The 21,066-nt window shown below is 46.3% G+C and overlaps 1 protein-coding gene and 1 long non-coding RNA gene across 2 annotated transcripts in view; both read left to right on the top strand.

The window, feature by feature from the left end:
* The first annotated feature begins 1,365 nt into the window (after positions 1–1,365).
* The window catches only part of Maea (macrophage erythroblast attacher, E3 ubiquitin ligase), a 34,921-nt gene continuing 15,220 nt past the window's right edge, over positions 1,366–21,066 (top strand). Inside the window, exon 1 of the mRNA XM_021651747.2 lies at positions 1,366–1,518. Within this exon, the coding sequence (XP_021507422.1) occupies positions 1,450–1,518 (69 nt within the window). The 5' untranslated portion in view covers positions 1,366–1,449. The remainder of the gene's footprint in view (positions 1,519–21,066) is intronic.
* LOC132646802 (uncharacterized) lies at positions 1,682–21,061 on the top strand. The gene is made up of 3 exons (XR_009585069.1): positions 1,682–2,670; positions 19,187–19,256; positions 19,776–21,061. It is a non-coding gene; the product is annotated as an uncharacterized LOC132646802 (long non-coding RNA).

Genomic DNA, 21,066 nt, shown 5'->3' with positions numbered 1-21,066 from the left:
AGGTGTGGAACTTGAAGGGGAGGTGGTACCAGCTGAGAAGGGACACAGAGACTCTCTAAAGCAGGATGATCTCTGTTGAGTTTGAGGCCAGCCTGGTCGACATAGTGAGTGCCAAGATAGCCAGAACTAGAGAGACTGTCTCAAAAGAACAAAAACAAAACAAAGAATTGTGTTCTGAAGACATTTCCTAGTGAATGAAACCCAATTTCATTTTAAAATTTAAAAGCAGGTGTGGGGGATGAAGAGATGGTGCTTGGGTTAAGCGCACTTGCTGGTCTTGTAGAGGACCTGTGTTCAGTTCTCAGCACCCACGTGCTCAGCTCACAATAATCTCTAACTCCAGTTCCAGGGGATCTAATGCTCTCTTCTGGCTACTGCAGAAATCAAGTAAATATGAGGTAGTTTCAATTCATCAAAACAAAACAACAACAACAACAAAAAACCCAGCCACATTCGGTACAGATAAAGGGATTCAGTGACCCCCACTCTATTGTACGGCTTCCAACTGCCAACTTTTGTCTAAAACCGAGGAAGAACTAGAGCAGGGGTACAAGTAAGCAATCTTAATCAAGGTGTGGTCTGGGTGGTCGTTATTTAAGTTCTGAGGGGTGGTTCAAAGAAGTCCTTATTGTCTTGGGGGGACAAGCTGATTCCCAGGTCGTTACTTGTGCTTTAGGATGCAGCCTACACCACGGATAACCGCCCTCAGCTGGGGGCCCTGGAAGGTCAATGTTGCATGGTTTCAGTTCCTTGTTAGGAAGATGTTAATTGATCAGTACCATTGCTCTAGGAATCCAACTTGACTACGGGTGTAGGTACTGGTGCCTTTTGGATCCAAATCAAGCAGTCGTCGCTTTTTAGCAAAAGCAGTTTCCACGCGTTCTTATGGTATTACCGACAGGAAAGGCCAGCTGCTCAATGGCCTCTGTCCTACTCTACTGTAAACATTCACCTTTATCTTTCATTAGGAAGCCCGTGCCAGGACTCCAGCGTGGCTAATCTGTGAACATGGAGACGAAGGAAAGCAGTTCCCCGATGGCAAAAACCGCACCCCTAAGTGACCAACAGGAGATGACGGTCGCCGAGCGCTGAGGCGGGCCTGTGACCACTTCGCGAAGCGACCTCGGGGGGTGGGAGTGGGGGCGGGAAGCGAGCGATCCCAAGCGAGCCACCCAACAGTCCCAAGCCCAAGGATGCATATGGCGTCTCGGCTCTACTCTCACCCCGCATCGGTGGCCTACGCCGGCGGACAATTCAATGAGGAAGCCGCTCTTAGAGCTGTTGGCGATTGGTGGAGCCCGTGGAAGGTGATTGGTCCGGGACGTCTTCCGCTCGGGCGACCCGGCGACAGGATTGGTGCAGACGCACAGCCGCTCCGCCTCCTCCCGCGCGTAGCACGTCACTATCCGGCGTGCCGCGTACCCGCCTCCTCCGCTCGGCCGGCCCAAGATGGCGGTGCAGGAGTCGGCGGCCCAGCTGTCTATGACCCTGAAGGTGCAGGAGTACCCGACCCTCAAGGTGCGTGGTGGGCGCTGCTAGGGCCGCCACTGCACCTTCGGAGGGGTCGTGGGGGCGCAGGGGCCGGATCGTGGCCGGAGCCGCTTCTTGGAGGGGCTGCACGGCCGGGGGCGGGGTCGGGGGCGGTGGGGCTGCGGCTCTCCAGGGCGGTGGGCATGGCCCGGCTTCTCTCGGTGTGGTACCCAGGGGGACTCCCGGCGTACGGGGGTCTAGGTGTCGTGGGTCAGCAGGGACCGAAGTCCTCCGAGGCCCGGACGGCGGAGCCTGAGCCCCGCCCTCCGCCCAGCCCTTAGAGCCTAGAGGCTGCGGGCCGTTCGGGTGCGGGCAGCGAGGCCACGGTCCAAGCGGCGGACACTAGAGAATTGGGGTCCCAGGGCGCCGGCGTGTATCGCGACGGCACCTGGCGTCCTTCCGGAAGCTCGGCCTGGGGCGTGGCGGGCATGCCTCTGGTGCTAATTAGGGGGCCACTGGGGAGTACTGGCAACCCGGTGGCACCCTGCCTCGCTGGGCGTCCCCATAACTCCAGCGCAGCTCCTGCCCTTCGTTTCCGGGGCGTGACCTTGGGTGGTCGCTGCACCGGAGCGATCCTTTAGGACAAACGTTCATCCCTGTTAGGAGACTGGTTCTTCAGCTACAAGAGGGTTTGATGGTGCCGGATGGACTGCGGTGAAGTACCGGGGAAGAAATCCTTCAGAGAACAAATCCGGTCGTTCCAAGGAAGGCCAGCTGGGCCTTGGGGTTCTACATTCCTTTCTTGAGGGCTGGGCAGCTTTTCTTCTGAAGCGCTTGGCACCTCCTCCATCCCTGTGGTGACTGAGCGGTTGCTGTGTGGCTTGGTGGTGGGTGGATAGTTGAGCCAAGGTTGAAGAGTACAGGTTCTAAGCTAGACTGCTGTCTGTGCTTAGGGAGGCCCAGCTTGTGGATGGGAGGCACCTCACTGCTGCCGGGCCCTCCTCAGGTGTAAGTAAGCCCTAGGGAGCAGTGGTTTTCCCCTAGGTGGAAATGATTAATGGCATATTGCACATGGAAGTTTTGGCATTCCTTGGAAGGTATCTATCTCTTGTCATTGTCCCGGTGACATCGGACTGATCTGATATAGTTTGTCATCACAAGGGGCAGAAGCAAGGCCCAGCTGCTCCTCTTCAGCAGTAGGTGAGCAGCCATATTGGATTCTGTTTTGTGTCCCGTGCTTTATTTGACCAAGGAAGGGAGCAAATGATGCTGGCATCACCAGTCTCCTTGAAACACCTTAAAAACAGGGTTATTGGAGGGGAGGTACTTGTGACATCTTGTGCCATGCTAGGCTGATGGGCTGCTGCTGAGCTACACCCTCAGGCCTTGTTTTTTTTGTTTGTTTGTTTTGTTTTGTTTTTTGAGACAGGCTTCCTGTTGGCCATGAACTCTGAATTCTCTTTCTACTTCCTCCTGAGTGTTGGGTTATGGGTGACTCTTACCCGGTCTCTAGTTTTCTGGCATAGTTGGATTTCTGTTGATTGACAGATGGAAAGCCTGCGGCCCACAGTAGTCTGTCCCTGGGAACTGCTATTGGCTGACCTGTAATCACTGACTTGGCCTCGTCGGGACCTCCAGGCCTTTTGCTATGGGAGAATATGGTTTTTTGGTCCGGCTGATGAATTTGGAACCCACTGACAGGGAAGGTTTCTAGAGCTCCCTCCCTGGCTTACTGAAGGCATTAGGCAGTGAAATGGATGGTCAGGAAAGGGTTCCTCCAGTCTTCCGTCTTCTCGTGACCGTGAATGCACTTTGCATTCCAAAGCTATTGCACAGCTTCTGATTAAAATGATTTGGATCCTCATGCAGGTACAAGAGGTTGTGGTGTCATTTAAACAGGATTGCCCTTTCTTTCCTTTCTTTCTTTTGTTCTCTTTTTCTTTTTTAAAGAATGACAGTAAGCAAAGTTTTCATGAGTAGAAATGCTTCTCCCTCCAGGAAAAAGTAGAACTTCCCTCCAGGTCCTTCAGATCCTAGCCTTATGGTTTCTGTTTTGTTGACAGTGTCTTTGCTTTATTAATGTTTTTCTTATAAGTTATTGTTGTTTGGTTTTTTGAGACAGGGTCTCATGTAGCCTTGGCTAGCCTGCAACTCACTGGATGGCTAAAGATGACCTTGAATTTCTAATCCTCCATCTCCTGTGCTGGGACCTCAGGCATGTGTACCACACTCACTTTATGCAGTGATGGATATCAAATCCAGGACTTTCTGCATGATTGACAAGGATTCTGCCATCTGAGCTACATACCTAGCTCCATTTCCTGTAACATTTCAAGAGTAATTAATGCTGGGTACTGGGAAGCGCCATAGCTTTGGCTCAGAATTGTTTGCTGACGCAGACTCAGTCAGAACAGCAAGAGAGGTGTGACTGTGGACAGTCCTTAGGAAGGTCCAGATGCAGGGGTGGTGTAGGTTGGGGCCCTCCCACCCCTGGTGGCTGGAGGCTCCTGAAAAGCGGTGGGATCTGGAGTATACTGCGAAGACCATTAATTTTTTTTTTCTTTTACTTACTCATTGAAAATGTCATAATTTATATATTTTGGTTATTGACAGATTCTTCACCTGCCAAGTAAGGCCTCAGCTGTGCAGGCTTGGGAACTGGCAGTTGGACTTAAGCACTGCACCAGAATTTCTGTTTTGCAGTCTCAGGCACTGGCAGGCACTTCTTTGTCTTCATTTTCCTGTGAGGGCCTGTTGCTGGCATCCCTTGACTCTGAGCATGGCTCTTTTCTCTTCCTGTATTTCCTCCATAGTGGTGGCCTATAAAGAAGCACAGGCTTCTTTATGGGACTTGGAACATTTCATCTTCATTATCCCAGTAGTATTTCTAGCCTCTGCCCATCAGGAGTATCCACAGAATACCTCAGACATTGCCAGGTTGCCCCTGGGTACAAAGTCACCAGCACGAGGCCCTCTGGACCGAGCATGCTCTTCAAAAGCTCTGGGAATGTGATCATGAGACATGTGATATTCTGACTGCTGGAGTCTGTCTGGAACCACACTGAAAGTGGTAGATCTCTGAAGCAAGGGGAAACTGGGATTCATGGCCCAACACCTTGCACTTAGATTCCTTATTTGAATTATTTTTTAAGCTTTTTTATTTTTAAGTCCAAAAGGAAATTTTTCTTCTTCAGATTAGTCTACTGCAGAGATCACTCCATTCATCTTTCTTCTCCATTTCCTCCTTCAGATAACGGTAGCCTTGTCTTGTGCTGCGGTGTGTGCCTACCTCCTAAATCAGGTGGCAGCTGTCCAGTCCAGTGTCAGGAGCCGTAGACCCTGGGAGGATCATTAAGTATGAGAGCATGACAACCATAAAAGTTTGACTTGAGACAGGCACACCCTGTGCTGGGGGTGGCCAGAGCTGAATCCTACAGTGGGCTGGATCTTTTGATGTACAGATTTGAGCCTGCGGTTGTTGGTGGGCAGGCTGCATGGTGCTGAGGATTCCTGGTCCACTCTGCCATCTTGGGTAGACTTAGTAGACTGTACCCTACTCCTTTCCAAACCCTGCCCGCTTTCAACACACTGTTGTAGTGAGAAGCAGCCTCCTTTCTTTTCCTTTTAGGACCTGCCACCCATTGGTGGGCCACCTGAATGGTTCTTTAGAAGCTGTGCCCTGAAGCTCATATCCTCCCATCTCTCAGTCACCTTGTCTTTCATTGGTTGGACATTTGAGTGAACGAATCAGTTTCACACGTGTGTACCTCTGTCTTTCTGAAAGGTGGATATCTGCCGAGATTACAAAGTGCATGTTTGAATTCCTTGATAGCTGCTGGTTTTTTGGTGTTTTTTTTTTTTGTTTTTTGTTTTTTGTTTTTTGTTTTTTAAACTTCAGTTGTCTTAAGCAGATTTTGAGTTAGAAAAATAAAGTACTAGGTCTCTGTGGTTAGAGGAACTGCTAAGTTGAGGCACAGAGTGACAAGGGACTTGAGCAGGACATATCCAGGAAGCTGCACTGCCACTGTGCACCCCAGACCTTAGAGCCAAGGCCTTGACCCTTCCGGTGAAAGCAGCTGTTGATGAATTTCCTGGTAGGCCCTGTGAGGACCCTCAGGTGTTATGAAAAGCACTTGTGCATGTCCTCTAGAAATCAAACCCTACCCTAGAAAGCAGTTAACCAGTGGGCATTTGGTGTATAGATCTGTTCCAGATAACCAGGACAGGTGACATGGCTCAGCAGGTAAAGGCATGTGCTGTCAGACCTATGACCTGATTTTGATCCCTGGAACCCTTGTGGTAGAAAAAAACCCGATTCCCAAAAGTTGTAGTGTGACCTCTGCATACACTCCGTGACACTCACACACGTACAGACATAAATAATTTTTTTTAAAAAGATACTAATAAAGCCAAAGTGAAGTTGGATAGTGGAAGGAGACTGGGCTCCTATGACTGACAGCCTCAGCTAGAGATAATGGAAATAATAGCTGGTGCTGTAAAGCCGTGTGAACTGTGTGAAGTCTTGGCTGACACTGCCCCTGAGGCGCATGGACGAGCAGGATGATAGGGCTGGGAATGACCTAGGAAATAGTGTGAGGCCTGCAGGTCTAGAAGAAAGGAGGTTGACCAGCATATATAGTCAGTGTATGCATCCATTTGTGGAAATCCCATGACTGCCACTAGTCACCTAGGGCTCAGTGTCACAGAGTTCAGGCTCTGCCAGTGGTAGTTGGAGAGTCTTTAGACATAGGAACCATTCCTTGAGAATTTGAAAAGAATTATTCACTGTTTTAACAACCAGTAACTATTTGTCAGAATATGGTTGAATGGAGACAATACTGATTTCTCAAGACTTAGGCTTGGCTTTACTTTCTGACTGTGAAACTCTTGGTGCTACCTAGTACCCTCTTTTATCCCAGGTTAGTGTCCCTCCTGTCCTGTTTGTTTGTTTTGAGACAGGGTCACTGTAGCCCTGGCTGTCCTGCAACTTGTTATGTAGACCAGGATGGCTTTGAACTCAGTAGATTCACCTACTTCTGCCTCCCAAGTGGTGGGATTAAAGGCATGCACCACCAGGCCTAGCCTGTACCTGCTGTCTTTTTAGACACTCTTTCCTACCCGTGTGTCCTCTGCCTGTGCCCATGCCGGTCATGACAGTTGTCGGTCCCACATGACACACTCTAAATCTTTAGGGCATCTGCTTGTGTTCCTTCCTGCTTTCCTATTCACCTGCCCCCCTTGCTGGGCTGGTCTGTCAGCATGTAGACAGCAGTCAATGCTGCTGTCTCTACCTTCTCCCCCTTCCTCTTTCCTACCACTCTGCCACACCTTTCTCCATTTCTTTCTGGGCAATCTTCAGGCACCTTTACTGCTTCTCCCCAATCTTGAATCTTTTTGCTTCATCTTCGGCGTCTCCACTTAACCCTGAGAGGTGGCCTTAGTGCTATATCTCAGGCTTCTGCCTCCCGCTAGGCTTCTCCAGTTCTCACTAATGTAGTAGTAACCCAGAGTGTTTCTTTGGTTGTCTGGGAGGTGGTCAAGAGTATCACTTGCGAAATGAACAGTAGATCCTGGCTTTGAAGCCTCAGATCAACTCCTTACCATCCCAGTTGAAGACAGTGTTTTTTTTCTGACTTGTTCATGGCAGGCTACAACAGCTAGCTTGTCTCCCCTCCCTCTAAACACACATGGGGTTAAATCTGTAAGTCTCTTGCTCCCTTCATCTTTGAAGTCCTTGGTTAATATAAACTGCTGGGAGACGGGTTGTAAAAGGTGCCTTTCTTTCCTGGCTTACTGCCTCCATCTGCTAATCTGCTAGGCCTTCTAACCTCGCCTACTGCTTAATAAGCTCACCCTTGCTTGTTCTTACTCAGCTCTGGGCTGGCTGGTTCAGCTCAGCTGCTGTTCTGGCTCAAACTCTTCTCCCAGCTGATTTATTCAATCTGGCCTCCCTCTTAGCCTTTGAATTGCTCTGCTTGGCCTCAGACTGACTCCAGCAATCTGTTATAATCTGGCTCCTTCTCATTCTCTGAGCTCCTTCGGTCTTCACCTGAGTTCCCTCTTTGCAACCTGTCTCTATTACTTTCCTGGTAGAACTGCCTGCTTGCTCTCTCATTGCCCCTTAAGTAGCTTCCCTTTCTTCTCTCCTCATGAGAGTTGGGCATAGTCTAGCCTGTCAAATCTTTCTCTGATTCATCACCTTTTCTATCACTCAGTTTGGTATCACCTTTCAAACATTGGTGCTTCCTTCTACCAACTAACTTTACCTTCATTTCTTTGGATTAAAGGCCTGTACCACCACACCTGGACCTCAGCTTTCCTTTTTCTCTTTCTTTTTAAGATCTGTTTATGTATATGAATGCTCTGCCTGCATGAACACCTGCACTCCAATTATACTTTCTCTTGCACTTGGCAGGGTAGCCACATTGGCCACAGGTCGACTTCTAAAGGTGGTAGGCCTTAGAGCCATAGCGGCGGCCCAGTGTTTGCTTCTTATTGCAATGCTTTCCAAGGGATGATGTTTCTTTCATCATCTTTAAGGTTTGTCTTTAATTATGTTAGGTGCGTGTGTCTGCATGTGAGTGCAGGTTCCCTGGGAACACCAGAGATACCATCCTCTGAGGCTGGAGTTGTACTTTCCAACTCCATGCCTGGCCTGGATACTGGGACCCAAAGCTCAGGTCCTCTGGGGCATCAAGTGCTTTTAACCCTTGAGCCATCTCTCCAGTTCCCCACTCCCTTGCCTGTTTTGGTTTCTTTATAATGTTAACCACAGTTTAACAGAATTATCTACGTTTATGGCTCCCCCCCCCTTTCTGTTAGACATCTTCTTTAGAATATGTTTGGTCACTGCTATATCCTAGCACATCCAAGAATACCTGGCACAGAGTCATGATAAACAGCTATCACCAAATGACTTTCTCTGCTCTCTGGTTGGAAAATTCCTTAAAACTTTGCGTCACTTTTGTTCACTTGTTGAATTCTAGATGCTTCTCTAGGCAGACACATCACTCCTTTGTTTTCTTTTGCATCAATCCTCTCACCTACTTGTACCCTGGAGTTGCAACACCAGCATCCTGCCCATAGATGTCCAGCATTCTTCCTGATAAATTCCAGCCTAGAGTCAGCCATCTGTGTGAATTCTGCACTGGCCCAGCAGTTCCTCCCACCTCTGAGGGCCCTGACAGCTCACTTGGAGGGTCCATTGCACCCAATTGTTGTTTCGTGTATTTCTCTTTTCACCTTAAACCCCTACTCTTGTGCCATATGGCATGGGCTATGCTCATGGCTTGTGTCTGTCTGTGACCTGCCTGCCTATACTCACTGCCTTGTTCTAGTGACTGGAAATAAGTTACCTGTTCCCGATCCCCACCCATTTCCGTCCCTCACAATTAAAAGATGTGCAAATAATGGCTGCCTTCTAGTTAACCAGTGAGCAAAGTGTTACATTCTTTCTGAGCTTGTCTTGTTTAATTTCTAGAGTAGCCTCATCTTTGCTTTTGCCCACCTTGCCATGGCCATACTGTAGTCAGGGTCATTGGGCAACCTTATAGCACTGCTCAGACCCTTTGACCGTATGTCCATCCACAGCAACCTGCCTGCAGGTATCCTAGTGTTCATCTTGACCTCAAAGCTAGTGACTCCTCTATAGTCCTGAAGAAGTACAATTATTTGTAGATGACATGATCCTGGGAGCCTAATGCACAAGCATTAGACTTAATAAGTTAAGACTTAATAAGTTAGTTCATCAGTGTTGCAGAATACAAAAGCAGTTTATAAAGTAAGTTGCATTTCTGTACCCCAGAAGTGAACAGCCTAAAAGGAAATTGAAAAAAAAAATTTACTAAAGCATAAAAAGAAGACAACATGTAGGACTAAGACAGGATTGTTAGGCTAGCTTTACTCCCTCCCTGAGCTAATGTGCAGGGTCATTGTGAGCTGCATCAGCTGGCTTCTTCTTTTTTTTTTGCAGAAATTGGCAAGTTGCTTGTAAATCTACAGTGTTAAGTCAGGACAGACAGGCCAAGACGACACTATAAAGAGCTGTTACAGAACTTGGAGTTTTGGATTTCAAAACTCGTTATGGAGGTGTAAGACTGCATGATATTGGCAAACGAATAGGCATCTACCAAAATTGACGGTGGGCATTTCTTTTCTTTTGCAATGCCGAGGATCGAACCCAACACCTCACAGGTGGAAGCCGAGCATTGTACTGTTGCACTACACCCAGCATTGAACCCAGATGTTGAGAGTGATTAACTCTTAGCAAGTGTTTCAGATGATAAGGCAAGAGTAGTGTTTTCACGTACAAAATGAAGTTGGGCCCCTATATTGCATTATACACAAAAACTGAAAATAACTAAATGAAAGATTTAAAATTACAAAGCTTCTAGAAATCTAGAACAATATAAAATAACTATGACCTTTCGTTAGTCAGTAGTGTCTCAACATCTGCGCACGAGGCCCAAATGAAAGACTGCCTGATGGGAATCTGTGCAAATGAAGACTGGTTTCTGCGTGAGTCCCATCTCCATCACCTAAAAATACACGCTAAAGGCTCAGTTCCGGAGGTGTAGTGTTGTTTTTTGTTTGTTTTCTTTAAGACAGGGTCTTCTGTTGTTAAGGCTGACTTTTTGTGTTTGTTTTTGTTTTGTATTTTTACTTTAAACATCTCTTTTAAGTTGTACTTTAACCTCTTGTTTCATTTGCAATATTTATTTAATTTTTTTTTTTTTTTTTAGACAGGATTTCTCTGTGTAGCCTTGACTGTCCTGGACTCTGTTTGTAGATGAGGCTGGCCTTGAACTCACAGAGATCTGCCTGCCTCTACCTCCTGAGTACCAGGATTAAACGTGTGTGCCAGCACTGCCCAGCCAGTTTGCAATTTTTAAATATTTTAAAAATTCTATGTGTGCATGAATGTTTTACCTCTATGTATGTAAGTGCCACATCTGTGCCTCGTGTCTGGAGTCCAGAAGAAAGTGAGGGATCCAGTACAACTGGATACAGACATTTGGAACCATCACGTAGATGCTGGCCACCAAACCCATGTCTTCTACAGGAGCAGCAAGTGCGAGTAACCATTGAGTCATCTCCAGCCCTCCATTTGCAATTCTTAAAATTATTCTTTGATGTATTTATACATGTGTGTAATATATTTGTTAACTTTTTACCCACTAGCCTCTTATCCCTCTACTCCTACTAAATCTATCTTCTTTTTAAAAAACATTTATTATGTATACAGTGTTCTGCCTGCATGTGTGCCTGCACACCAGAAGAGGGCACCAGGTCTCACTATGGATGGCTGTATGCCACTATGTGGTGTTGGGAATTGGAACTCTGAGCCATCTTTCCAGTCCAAATCAAGCAATCTATCTATCTATCTATCTATCTCTATCTATCTATCTATCTATCTATCTTTTCTTCTTCTTTCTTTTCTTCCTTCTTCTTCCTTCCTCCTTCTCCTACTCCTCCTCCTTCTTGTTTTTTGAGACAGGGTTTCTCTGTGTAGCCCTGGCTGTGCTGGAACTCGCTCTGTAGACCGTGTTGGCCTCAAACTCACAGAGATCCACCTGCCTTTGCCTCCCTAGTGCTGGGATTAAAGGCATGAGCCACCACTGCCCAGCTTTAAATCTATCTTCTTTCCAACATGTCCTCTACTTATTTATTTATTTGTTTTTTTGTTTTTTGGTTTTATTTTTGTGAACCAGAGAGTTTAATTTAGAATTGCTTGTGTGAGCGTGGGTGAGAATTATCTACTGAAGTATAGGCAACAGTGGCCATACCACTGAAGAAAATGATGCCCACTTTTCCAGAAACCTCCAGCTGCCAGCAGCTCCTCATGGAGTGGTAGGGCCTCATGAGCCCCTTCCCAATCCATGATGGAATGTTGAAGCGCCCCATCTTGTGCAGGTCACTACAGCTGCTGTGAGTTCCTAAGTCCAACAACCATGTCTGTCCGGAAGACAGCATTGTTCACAGCACTCCTCGCTACCCTGTTGCTGTTACATCCTTTCTGCTCCCTCTTCAGTGTTCCTTGAGTTTTGGAGGGAGCGATAGATGTCCATTTAGGACACAGCCCACAACAGTCATGTACTCTTGGGACTGTGATCAGTTCTAAGTCTTCCCATTAACTGTTGCTAGCTGTAAAGAAAAGCTTCTCTGACCAGGCTGAGAACAGCACTGATCTATAGTTATAATCTATAGCTATAAATACTATAAATCTCTAGCTAATCTGTAGTTATAAATGCTTAGAGGGCAGTTTGACAGCATGACCATTTAGCAAAACAACTATAGAAGGATTCCCATGAGGGAGCCAGCCAGAAACCTCTGACCAGGTTTACAGTACCAGACGTGAATTTCTCCTGTGGAGTGAGTGTAAACTTCAATCAGAAAATGGTTATTTACCCTTGTAACACAGCACTGCCGCAGCCGTGGGCAGCTCTTTCCTGGAAGGTTGGTAGCGGAGCACGCAGGTCCCACAGCTGACTAGTTTTCCTCTCGTAAGCAGCCTGTGTAGCACCTTCCAGCACTATGAAAGCTATCCAGAAGGACGAGGATGCTTCCAGCTCAGTTCCGTCTTGATTTTCTGTGTCCTGACACCAAAGTTTGTGTTATTTTCAGCAATGGGATCTTACTATCCAATTTTGATTGGCAGCCATGAGACTATTGTTTTAGGGACCTCTGGGACTTCCCTGTCTAACAACTGAGGGGAGGCCTCCCACACCTGGCACTGGGATTTTCACGTAATCTATGGCTTTGGGGAAAGTATTATTCACCCTTGCAGAGTGACTACATTCAAACTTTTTTTAAAGTTACAGTGTTTAGTTAGCTTATAAAATAGGTTTTCATGTGACTTTTTAATAAACTGTTAGTTTTGGTCAACCCTCCCCCAGCTTTGGTTAGCCCTCCCCTTCCCCTTCTGGTCCCTGTCTCTCCTTAAACCTTTCTGTCTGTAGCATTTCCCTGTTTACCGTTTTCTACTATCAGCTGACCTTGCACTTCCATTCTCCTGGTCTGCCTTCTGAGCGCTGGGATTACAGCATGTGCCACCATGCTTGGTCTTCCCCGTGCTGGGATGGGGCACAGGGCTTCATGCATGCCAGCCAAGCACTGCGCCCTTGTGTGCACTGATCCCAGCCTGGATTAAGTGGGTTTTTGTTTGCATTTATTTATTTTGTGTGCACATGTGTGAGCATGCATGAGTAGAGATCAGAAGAGCTTGCTTGAGTTCGTTTTCTTCCTGTAATATTGGCTCCAGGCATTGAGCTCAGACAGTCAGGCCCGAGAACAAGTCCTTTTACCCACAGAGCCGCCTTTCTCTGCATGCATACCAAAAGAAAATGTGAGGTCATAATCAGCAAGGGGGTCTTTGCCAGACTCAGCTCTGTCAGCACCTTGCTCTGAGACTTGCAGCCTTTTTAACTATGTAGTAAAGATTATTTGTGTAAGTTTCTTGAGATGACCGAGACAGCTACTCACAAAATAGGAAGAAACATTTGTAAATCACCTATCTGATAAGAGCTCCTATTTAGAGTCTATGAAGAAGTCTTATTGTTGAGTAATAATTTAAATTTTTAAATGAGCAAACAGTGGAGAAAAGCAAAGTTCTCACCATGCAAGCTTGAGGACCTGGGTTTATAGCCCCAACAACCACATAAAGCCATGACGTGATAGCTTGCCTGTAGACTGTAATTCTAGCAGTTGGAAGGCTGAGGCAGGGTTTTATAAGGCAGCTGGCTATGTAGATAAACTCTGAATTGGGCAGAGATCCTGCTTGATAAATAGTGATTAAGAAGGCACTATTAACGTCCGCCTCTGCCCTGTACACATGATATAGAGGAATTTTAATTCAGAACATGGCTGCTCTGGCAAGAGACCATATCCAAAACCTTCTAGGTCTGGGTGATTCGGCTGGAATACAAATGCACCTTTAATCCAGGAAATAGAGGCAAGCAGATATGAGTTCAAGGCCAGCCTGGTACAGAGCAAGTATCAAGTAAAGAAAAGCTTAGGTCCAGAGTTGGTGGCACACGCCTTTAATCCCAAACAGTGAAGGTAAAGTTAGTTTGTAGAAGGAAGCGCCTATGTTCAAAAGTAATGTCTAATTGAGTGGCAGAAAAAGTGATTAGACAGAGTAGTATATGCCCAACTCTCATGAGAACAGAGAGGACAGGGAAGCTACTTAAGGGAGCAACACGAAGTGAGGAAAGAGGAGCCAGGCTTACCGGAGACGGTAATAGTCAGGTTGCAGAGAGAGAACTCCAGTGAAGATCGAATGAACCAGAGAATGAGAAGGAGCCAAGAGATTAGAGCAGATTGCTGGAGTTAGTTGGAGGCCAAGCAGAGCAGTTCAGGCAGGGGCCAAGAGAGAAAAGCGAGATTGAATCAGTCAGCTGAGAGAGGAGTTTGAGCAAGAGCTGAATTGAACCAGCCAGCCCAGAGCTCAGTAAGAACAAGAAAAGGGTGAGTTTATTAAGTAGTAAATCTCAAAGCTGAAACTATTCCAGACCTAGGTTAGATTGTATGGAGGCTATAACCTTCCAGGACTAGTCCTAGGTTAGCAGAAAAAAAGGCTTTAAATTAAAGCCTCTGAGACAACAATTGAAACAGGCAAATAAAAGTCCTTTTTACAGTGGTATGTGTGCACCTACATGCATTCTAAAACCCAGAACAATCCAAAGGCTTTCTACAGGAAATATACACAGTCAGTAAGCACACAGGCAGGTGCTCGCTATCTTTCGTCATCAAGGACATGCAAACCAAAGCCAATGAGACATGGTGACTGCAGGGGAATGATGTGGCGAAACCATAAACACTCAGGTGCTGTTGATGGAAATGAAAAACAGAAACACTTTAGGCCTTTATTAGGTAGTTGCTGTCCATACAAGGTACAGAAATTTTGACAACCTTACACAAAATGGTCCCAAAGTACATGTGGTCTCAATTTGTGTGTATAAACTGAGTTATACACACAGGACTACTCATCCAGAAAGAGCATGGGTCAGTGTCAAAAACAACATTAAAGCGAAAAGGTTAGGCAAAAGTCCCTATAACCTGTGGTTTCATTTGTGTGAAATTTCAAGACTGGAGATGGAGTCATAGCTGGGTTCCTGTGTCTTGAAGGAGGGCCATGGCATGATTATGAAAACACTCTCCAAGCAGATGATGGTAATGGTTTCACAACCTTACAATTACCCTAAAACCTCTTAAGTGGTACTTTTTAAAGGGGGCTTAGAGTTTGTGAATTGTATAACACTCCCCCCACCCCCTCTTTTGTAAGGGTTAGCTTGACTGGCAGCTGAAAAAGGCACAGCCTGGGTGGCTCTGTTGATTGGCTGAGATACACAGCTCTGCACGTGTGAGCAGTTGTTCTCAGGCTAGGTCTGTAGCGTGACTGGGTCAAGAAGCAATGCATGGTCTGGGGCTCACAGCACATCAGCTCCACCTGGGCCCTAGGGCATCAGTGACGTGAGTCCCAGATTCTGAGGAGCTCTCCATCACGTCTGAGTGCCACCCCTGTCAGGGCAGCTCTGAGCGGGCAGAGCTGGGGAGCGCTGGGAATGTTACATGCTCTGAGTTAAGAGGAATATGCTTTTAAAGATTTAGTACAAAAAGGGGAAAAACAATGTGATTGTATGTCTACATTAGAATATCTGAGTTACATTGAGTTAAAATATATTAAGAACAGATCTCACCTTCCCACCAGGTGGTGGCGCACGCCTTTACTCCCAGCACTCGGAGGCAGAGACAGGCGGATCTCTGAGTTCCAGGGCATCCAGAGCTACAAAGAGAAACCTTGTCTTGGGAAAGGGGTGGGGGTGGGGATATGATCATGTGAGGATATGTAGATCTGTCTGATCTGCAGACAGAGCCTTGCTGTGTAGCCCAGGGTAGCCCCAGATTTATGGTCTTCCTGCCCGAGTGCTGTGAGTAGCCAGGATGACAATCACATAGTGCCGCGCCAGGCCTCATTTCACTTTTCTGTTTGTTTGGGTTTTGCTTTGTTTGTTTTGTTGTTTTCTAGACAGGGTTTCTTTGTGTAGCCTTGGCCGTCCTGGATTCGCTTTGTAGGCCAGGCCTCATTTAAGTTTTTATTATGACAACCAGGAAATGTGAAATGGTGTGAGCCTCAGGCTGCTTTTATTTATTGACTTCTTTATGATACTGGGTGTCAAATCTGCAGTTTAGTGTGTGACGGCGGCTCAGAACATGGTGCCCGCTGAGCTACTCTTTTACTTCTGTTTTTCAGAGTTGTCTATAAAAAGAAAGTGGTGGTTCTGTCAGTTGGGATTAGCATATACCTATAATTCTAGCACTTATGGTGCTGAGGCACAAAGATTATGAATTTAAGAGCAGCTTGGGCTACATGAAACCCTGTCTCAAAAAAAAGAGCAAGTAGGCACTTGTTCTGAAGTTCCTTTTTTTCTGTCTGGGTTTATAATAATGGTGATGCCATGGCCTTGCTGTCCTGTCTATTTTGTTCTGTTTCCTGTGTCTTTAATTTTTCTTTTTCCTTCATTCTTCCCTTTGGGTGGGTTGATAGGATTTCACCCCAACCCCGTACAGAAACTAGCTCACAGCCACACCCAGTTGAGGCAAAAGCATGCCTCACACATTGCCAGGTGCAGCTGGGTTGGGGGAGGATCCTGCTGTCCATGTAAGGTAATCTGTGAGAGGAGTGTCCCAGAGGAGCACAGGTGTGAGCCTAGTCTCCGCTCCTTCACATAACTGTAGTTTATTCCTTTGATTGATGGTCTAGTTGGCTTCTTTGCTCTCATCCCTATTGATGAGCATTGAATGGGCAGTGTCTCTTCCTTCCTCAAGGGATGGCATTACTGCATCATCTGGGTGGGATTACTGCATTTCTTTCCACAAGAAACTTTCCAGCTTTCCAGACAATTATTCAAAAGCCTACAGGGGTCAACTTTTGGTCATCTTCATCAGTTTATCTTGAATTGTTCTTTGAACCAGAGTTCTCCAGAGAAACAGACTTGATAGAATGTGTTTATGGAAATATTAAAAATAGGGAATTGCCTTGTGGAAGGGAAATCCCAAGATACCAAGTGGTTCATTCTCAGCGCAAAGAAAATCCACAGTAGGGTTCTAATCCAAAGCATCTGAGACCTAAGAGAAGCCATTGCTGCCATCTGGATCCAAAGGCAGAACACTGACAGCGGCAGCATCCCACCTGGATGCGGATGTGTGTTCTGTTCAGTTCTTCAGCTGTTTGGACAGTGCCGAAGAGGCTTTCCTGAGGACTGGGTCACTGTCTCATCCAGACAGATGCTCACAGACACTCAAGAGTTTTTGGCCAGAAGTCTGGGACATGGCCAGATCAAGGTGCTGTCTAAGAATAACTATTTTCCTGGTGACAAGCCGCATTGTAGGTCTTCCATGTGTCATTTTGGATGGCATGTCTGCCGAGCTCTGACCTGTGTTGACACTGGGTGGTTGCTGTCCTCACTTTAAATTTTTTGTAGGCATTCCATGTTCTCTCTGGATGCGGTCATGCTAGATGTGTGCATTTCTAGTGGCTTCCTTCCAGTCTGGCATCTGTTCTCATTCCTTAGGTGGTTGTCTGCAGGGCAGAAGTTTGGGTTTGGTAAAGAGAGTTGATGAGTTTTCTTTCGTAGTTTGTGTGGTTAGTGTCACTTACAAAGCTTGTGTCCTCCTAAGGTCACGACAGTGTCTTGTTTCCTCAGAAGTGTCTGCATTTATGTTTGGATATGTGATCTGTTTTAGGGTGGTCTTGTAGGTGTATGAGGCATGGTTTGGTTTTCTCTGCTTTCAGACAAGTTTCTAGTCCTGATACTGTTGTAATGACTACCATTTCTCTTAGGGGTGGGGGGGCTATTTGATCTATATCTAATCTCAGACCAGCACCTTGCTAAGGGGAATCACAAAGATCAATAGGTTTTTTTTGTTGTTGTTGTTGCAGTTTGGTTTGGGGTGATGGTGGTATTGAGATGGGATGTCTTTATGCAGTCAAAGCTTGGATTCCTGAGTGCTGGGATTACAGGGGTGTGCCATAGCTTGGTTTTTTTTTTAAGACTCCTCTTCAGTAGACTGAAACAGTTGGTCATTGTGTGGTCAGCTCATTTTATAGAGCATGCCCTCAGGATTCATTCCTATTATGGCGTATGGCAGGATTTTGCATTGTAAAGCTGAATTAGTGTGTATATGCTGCATTTTCTTCATTCGTTTGCCGATGAGCGCCCAGATGGGGATGTTGCAGTAAACATCTTAGAGATCCTGCTCTTTAGATGCACACCTAGATGTGGGCCTGCTAGCAGATGTGGTTGTCTGTTCATGGTAATCCCCAATAGCAGCACCAGTCCATCCTCACCAGCTAGACACTTTGCTGATACATTTTGTGATTTTGGTGTGATTTTGTTGTTGTTGCTTTAAGACAACAACAAAATCTGTGTCTGGAACTTCCCGTGTAGACCACACACACTGGCCTTGAACTGAACTCAGCTTCTGCCCTTCTGCCTGCTGGGATTAAAAGCATGTGCCTGGCTGTATTTTGACTTGATAAAAGCCGTTGTAACAGTTATAAGGTGATGCTTCATGTGGCTTTTATTTACATTTCTTCACTAACTATGATAATGAGCATCTTTTACAGTTTGTTTTTAATTTGTTTTCTTTTTAATTCCTTCTTTTTTTTTTTAATCTTTTTGTCAGTTGTTTTGTTTTCCTTCAGAGCTGAGGACCATCCCCAGGGCTTTACGCTACAAGCACTACCACTAAGCTAAAAACCCACCCACGCCGTTTTTGGGGGGCTGTGTTTTGAGGCAGCATTTCTCTGTGTAGCCTTGGCTGTCCTGGGCTTGCTTTGTAGACTAGGCTGGCCTCAAACTCGCAGAATCTGAGGGCCTCTGCTTTTCTGGGTACTGGAATTATAGGCCTGCGCCATCCTGCCCAGCTTTTCTTTTTAATTCTTTGTGTGCGCTTTGTGAATGTAGTATCCTTTGAGACCAGAAGAGGGCGTTAGGCCTCCTAGAGCTGGAGTACAAGCTGTTCTGAGCTGCTTGGTTTGGGTTCTGGAATAGAATGAGCCATCTCTCCATATACATCCCATCCTTTATATCCTGCATAGCATTATTAGAGACATTTGCTTTTTTTTTTTTTTTTTTTTTTTTTTCTGAGTTTGGGGGATGTTTTGTTTTTGAGATGAGAACTTTCTATGTATCTGAAGTGTGCCTGGAATTTGCTCTGTATCAACTAGGTTGGCCCTGGAATTCTGCTTCTACTTCCAAGTTTGAGGAACACAGGTGTGTGTACCTCTGTGTCAGTCACATGACTTATGTTGCCTTTTATGCTGTTGGTTGTTTTCTGCTACTCTGGATACATCCTTGCTGTTGTCGCATTTGTTTCTTTTTTGTGAAGAGTATGTATTTAGTATTTTGCCTCATTTCCCAGTTTTCCTTAAGGTCCATTAACCATGTAGGCATGTTAGTTACCATCTTTGTTAGGGGTCTTTCCTTGGTTTCTTCCTTAGTACCATGTCCGGTGTCTGCTTCCCTCAGAGACTTTCTGTTTCACCTCGCTGAGCACTGTCTGAGCAGTTTTACTTCCAGAGGAGGCTTGTGCTTGCTGAACTTTTCAACCATGCATATCTGGAAATGTCCTCATCCTGCCCTCATTTGTGAGTGGCGATTTAGCTTGGGTCAACATCTTTAGTGTTTTGAAATTCTGCTTGTTCATTCTCCAGAGGCTTTTGGAAGGAGCTGTTGGCACTTTCGATTTGGAATCACAGCCCAGAGGGAGAGCATCTGCCCTGGGTGGGTACAGGGAAGAAGTTGGTTTGGGAAACTCTTTCCTGATTTGTTGGCTATACCATGACATGTTATGAGAGTCCCTAAGGATATACAGACCTGCTTTACCCATTCCCTAGTTTTAGATGAGCTCCGGCATCTGCCCTAAGACCTAGGAGGCACAGGTCAATCCATCATGCTGGGACCTTCGGAAGGGGAAGGTAGGCTAGAGAAGGAAGTAGAGGTGGGGGTGGGGGTGGGGTGTCTGACAAGCCTGGCCAAAAGAAGTTGACAGCTGGGGCTATTCTGAGGTAGACTCACACATTCAGTCAGTGCAGAACCCCGTGAGGACACCTACCTGATAGTGTTAGGTGCTGTCACACTGCCTTTCAGGTCTATACCATCCATCCCATTAGCTCAGTGACATCTGTGCTGTGGGTTGTGTGACCTACGTGCACTGAAGGCCTGTGTTTTACAGCCTTACCTTAGATTCCAAATGGTCGTCATAGTCACTGGTAACGCTCTGTGGTGGCTTTGTTCACACAGCCCTTCAACATGCTCGACCTTGGATTTTGTTTTCTGTTATTGTTACTTTTTACGTCTGGAGAAACCTAGGATTCAAGGTGAACCAGGTCTAGGTCTCTGTCTACATTCCTACCTTCATCAGGCCTCACCATGAACTCAGAGGCTGGCTGGTACAGTCTGTGCCTGCTTCATGTTGAGGGCTACAGAGCCGCCCTCTTGAGTCTGCCCATGTTGCTGAGTGGTGGTTACAGGTGAGCTTGAGCTGGGTATTGATCCCAGCACTTTAATCCCAGCACTGTGGAGGCAGAAGCTGATGGATCTCTGAGTTTTCCAGACAGCTTGGACTATAGAGCTTCGGGACTGTCAGGGCAGTATGAAGAAACCTTGTCTTAAAAAACATTGCAGAGGAGTTTGCTATAACAGCAGTTGATGCTGGCAGTGCTTAACAGTAGCAATGTGAGGGTGGCTGTAGCTTAGCCTGCCACAGAGGCGGGGTACAGTGCTCAGGCACAGCTTCACATTGTGCTCATGTTCAGGGGCCAGGAATGAGAGAGAAGAGTGACAGCGATTTTCTGGAAGGGTAAAATCGCAGTGACTTGACAGGTTTTTTTGTTTGTTTGGTTTGTATTTTTTGAGACAGAGTTTCTCTGTGTAGCCTTGCCTGTCCTGGACTCATTTGTAGAGCAGGCTATCCTCTAACTCACAGAGATCCGCCTACCTCTGCCTCCACGAATGCTGGGATTACAGGAGTGTGCCACCATGCCCATCTTGACAATTCTTTATGTATTCCTTACTTTCTAATTTTTCCATGGGAAATAGGTTTTTCTTTGTTTTTTACAAGTGGGATAAAATATTTTTTCATGGAAGAGAAACGTTAATGTGTGTTTGTAATTGCACATGAAAAATGATGGCTTCACATTAACCCTTCATGAACTCATCCTGACTGCCTGGCCCAGTGTGGTCCTCACCTCCAGTTCCCTACTGGCTAAAGTCCCTTTTCCTTATCTCCTTTCGGGTCACTTGTTAACCATGTTTTTTTCTAGACGCGTTATTTTTTTCATATGCACTTGTTTGTTTGTTTTGGTGAAAAGATTGTGGCTTGGCACTGTTAGGGCAGCATGTGTCTTAGCATTGGTCTCGCTCCCAAGCTCTGGGCCACTTCTCATCATCATACTTTGTGGGCCCAGGGTGCTGTGAGGTGTTCTTTGAGAGCTGAGAGTCTTAGGCTGCCTGTGCCAGATGTGAAAGAGGCCCATGTGGGCTGCACTGTGCATTGAAGGTCAGGGTTGAGGTTCTCTCTGCCTTTTCTTGT

Source organism: Meriones unguiculatus, chromosome 12 (genome assembly GCF_030254825.1).
Source record: "Meriones unguiculatus strain TT.TT164.6M chromosome 12, Bangor_MerUng_6.1, whole genome shotgun sequence".
NCBI lineage: Eukaryota > Metazoa > Chordata > Mammalia > Rodentia > Muridae > Meriones > Meriones unguiculatus.
The sequence above is the reverse complement of the archived record's forward strand: the minus strand, read 5'-3'. Positions and strand labels throughout refer to the sequence as shown.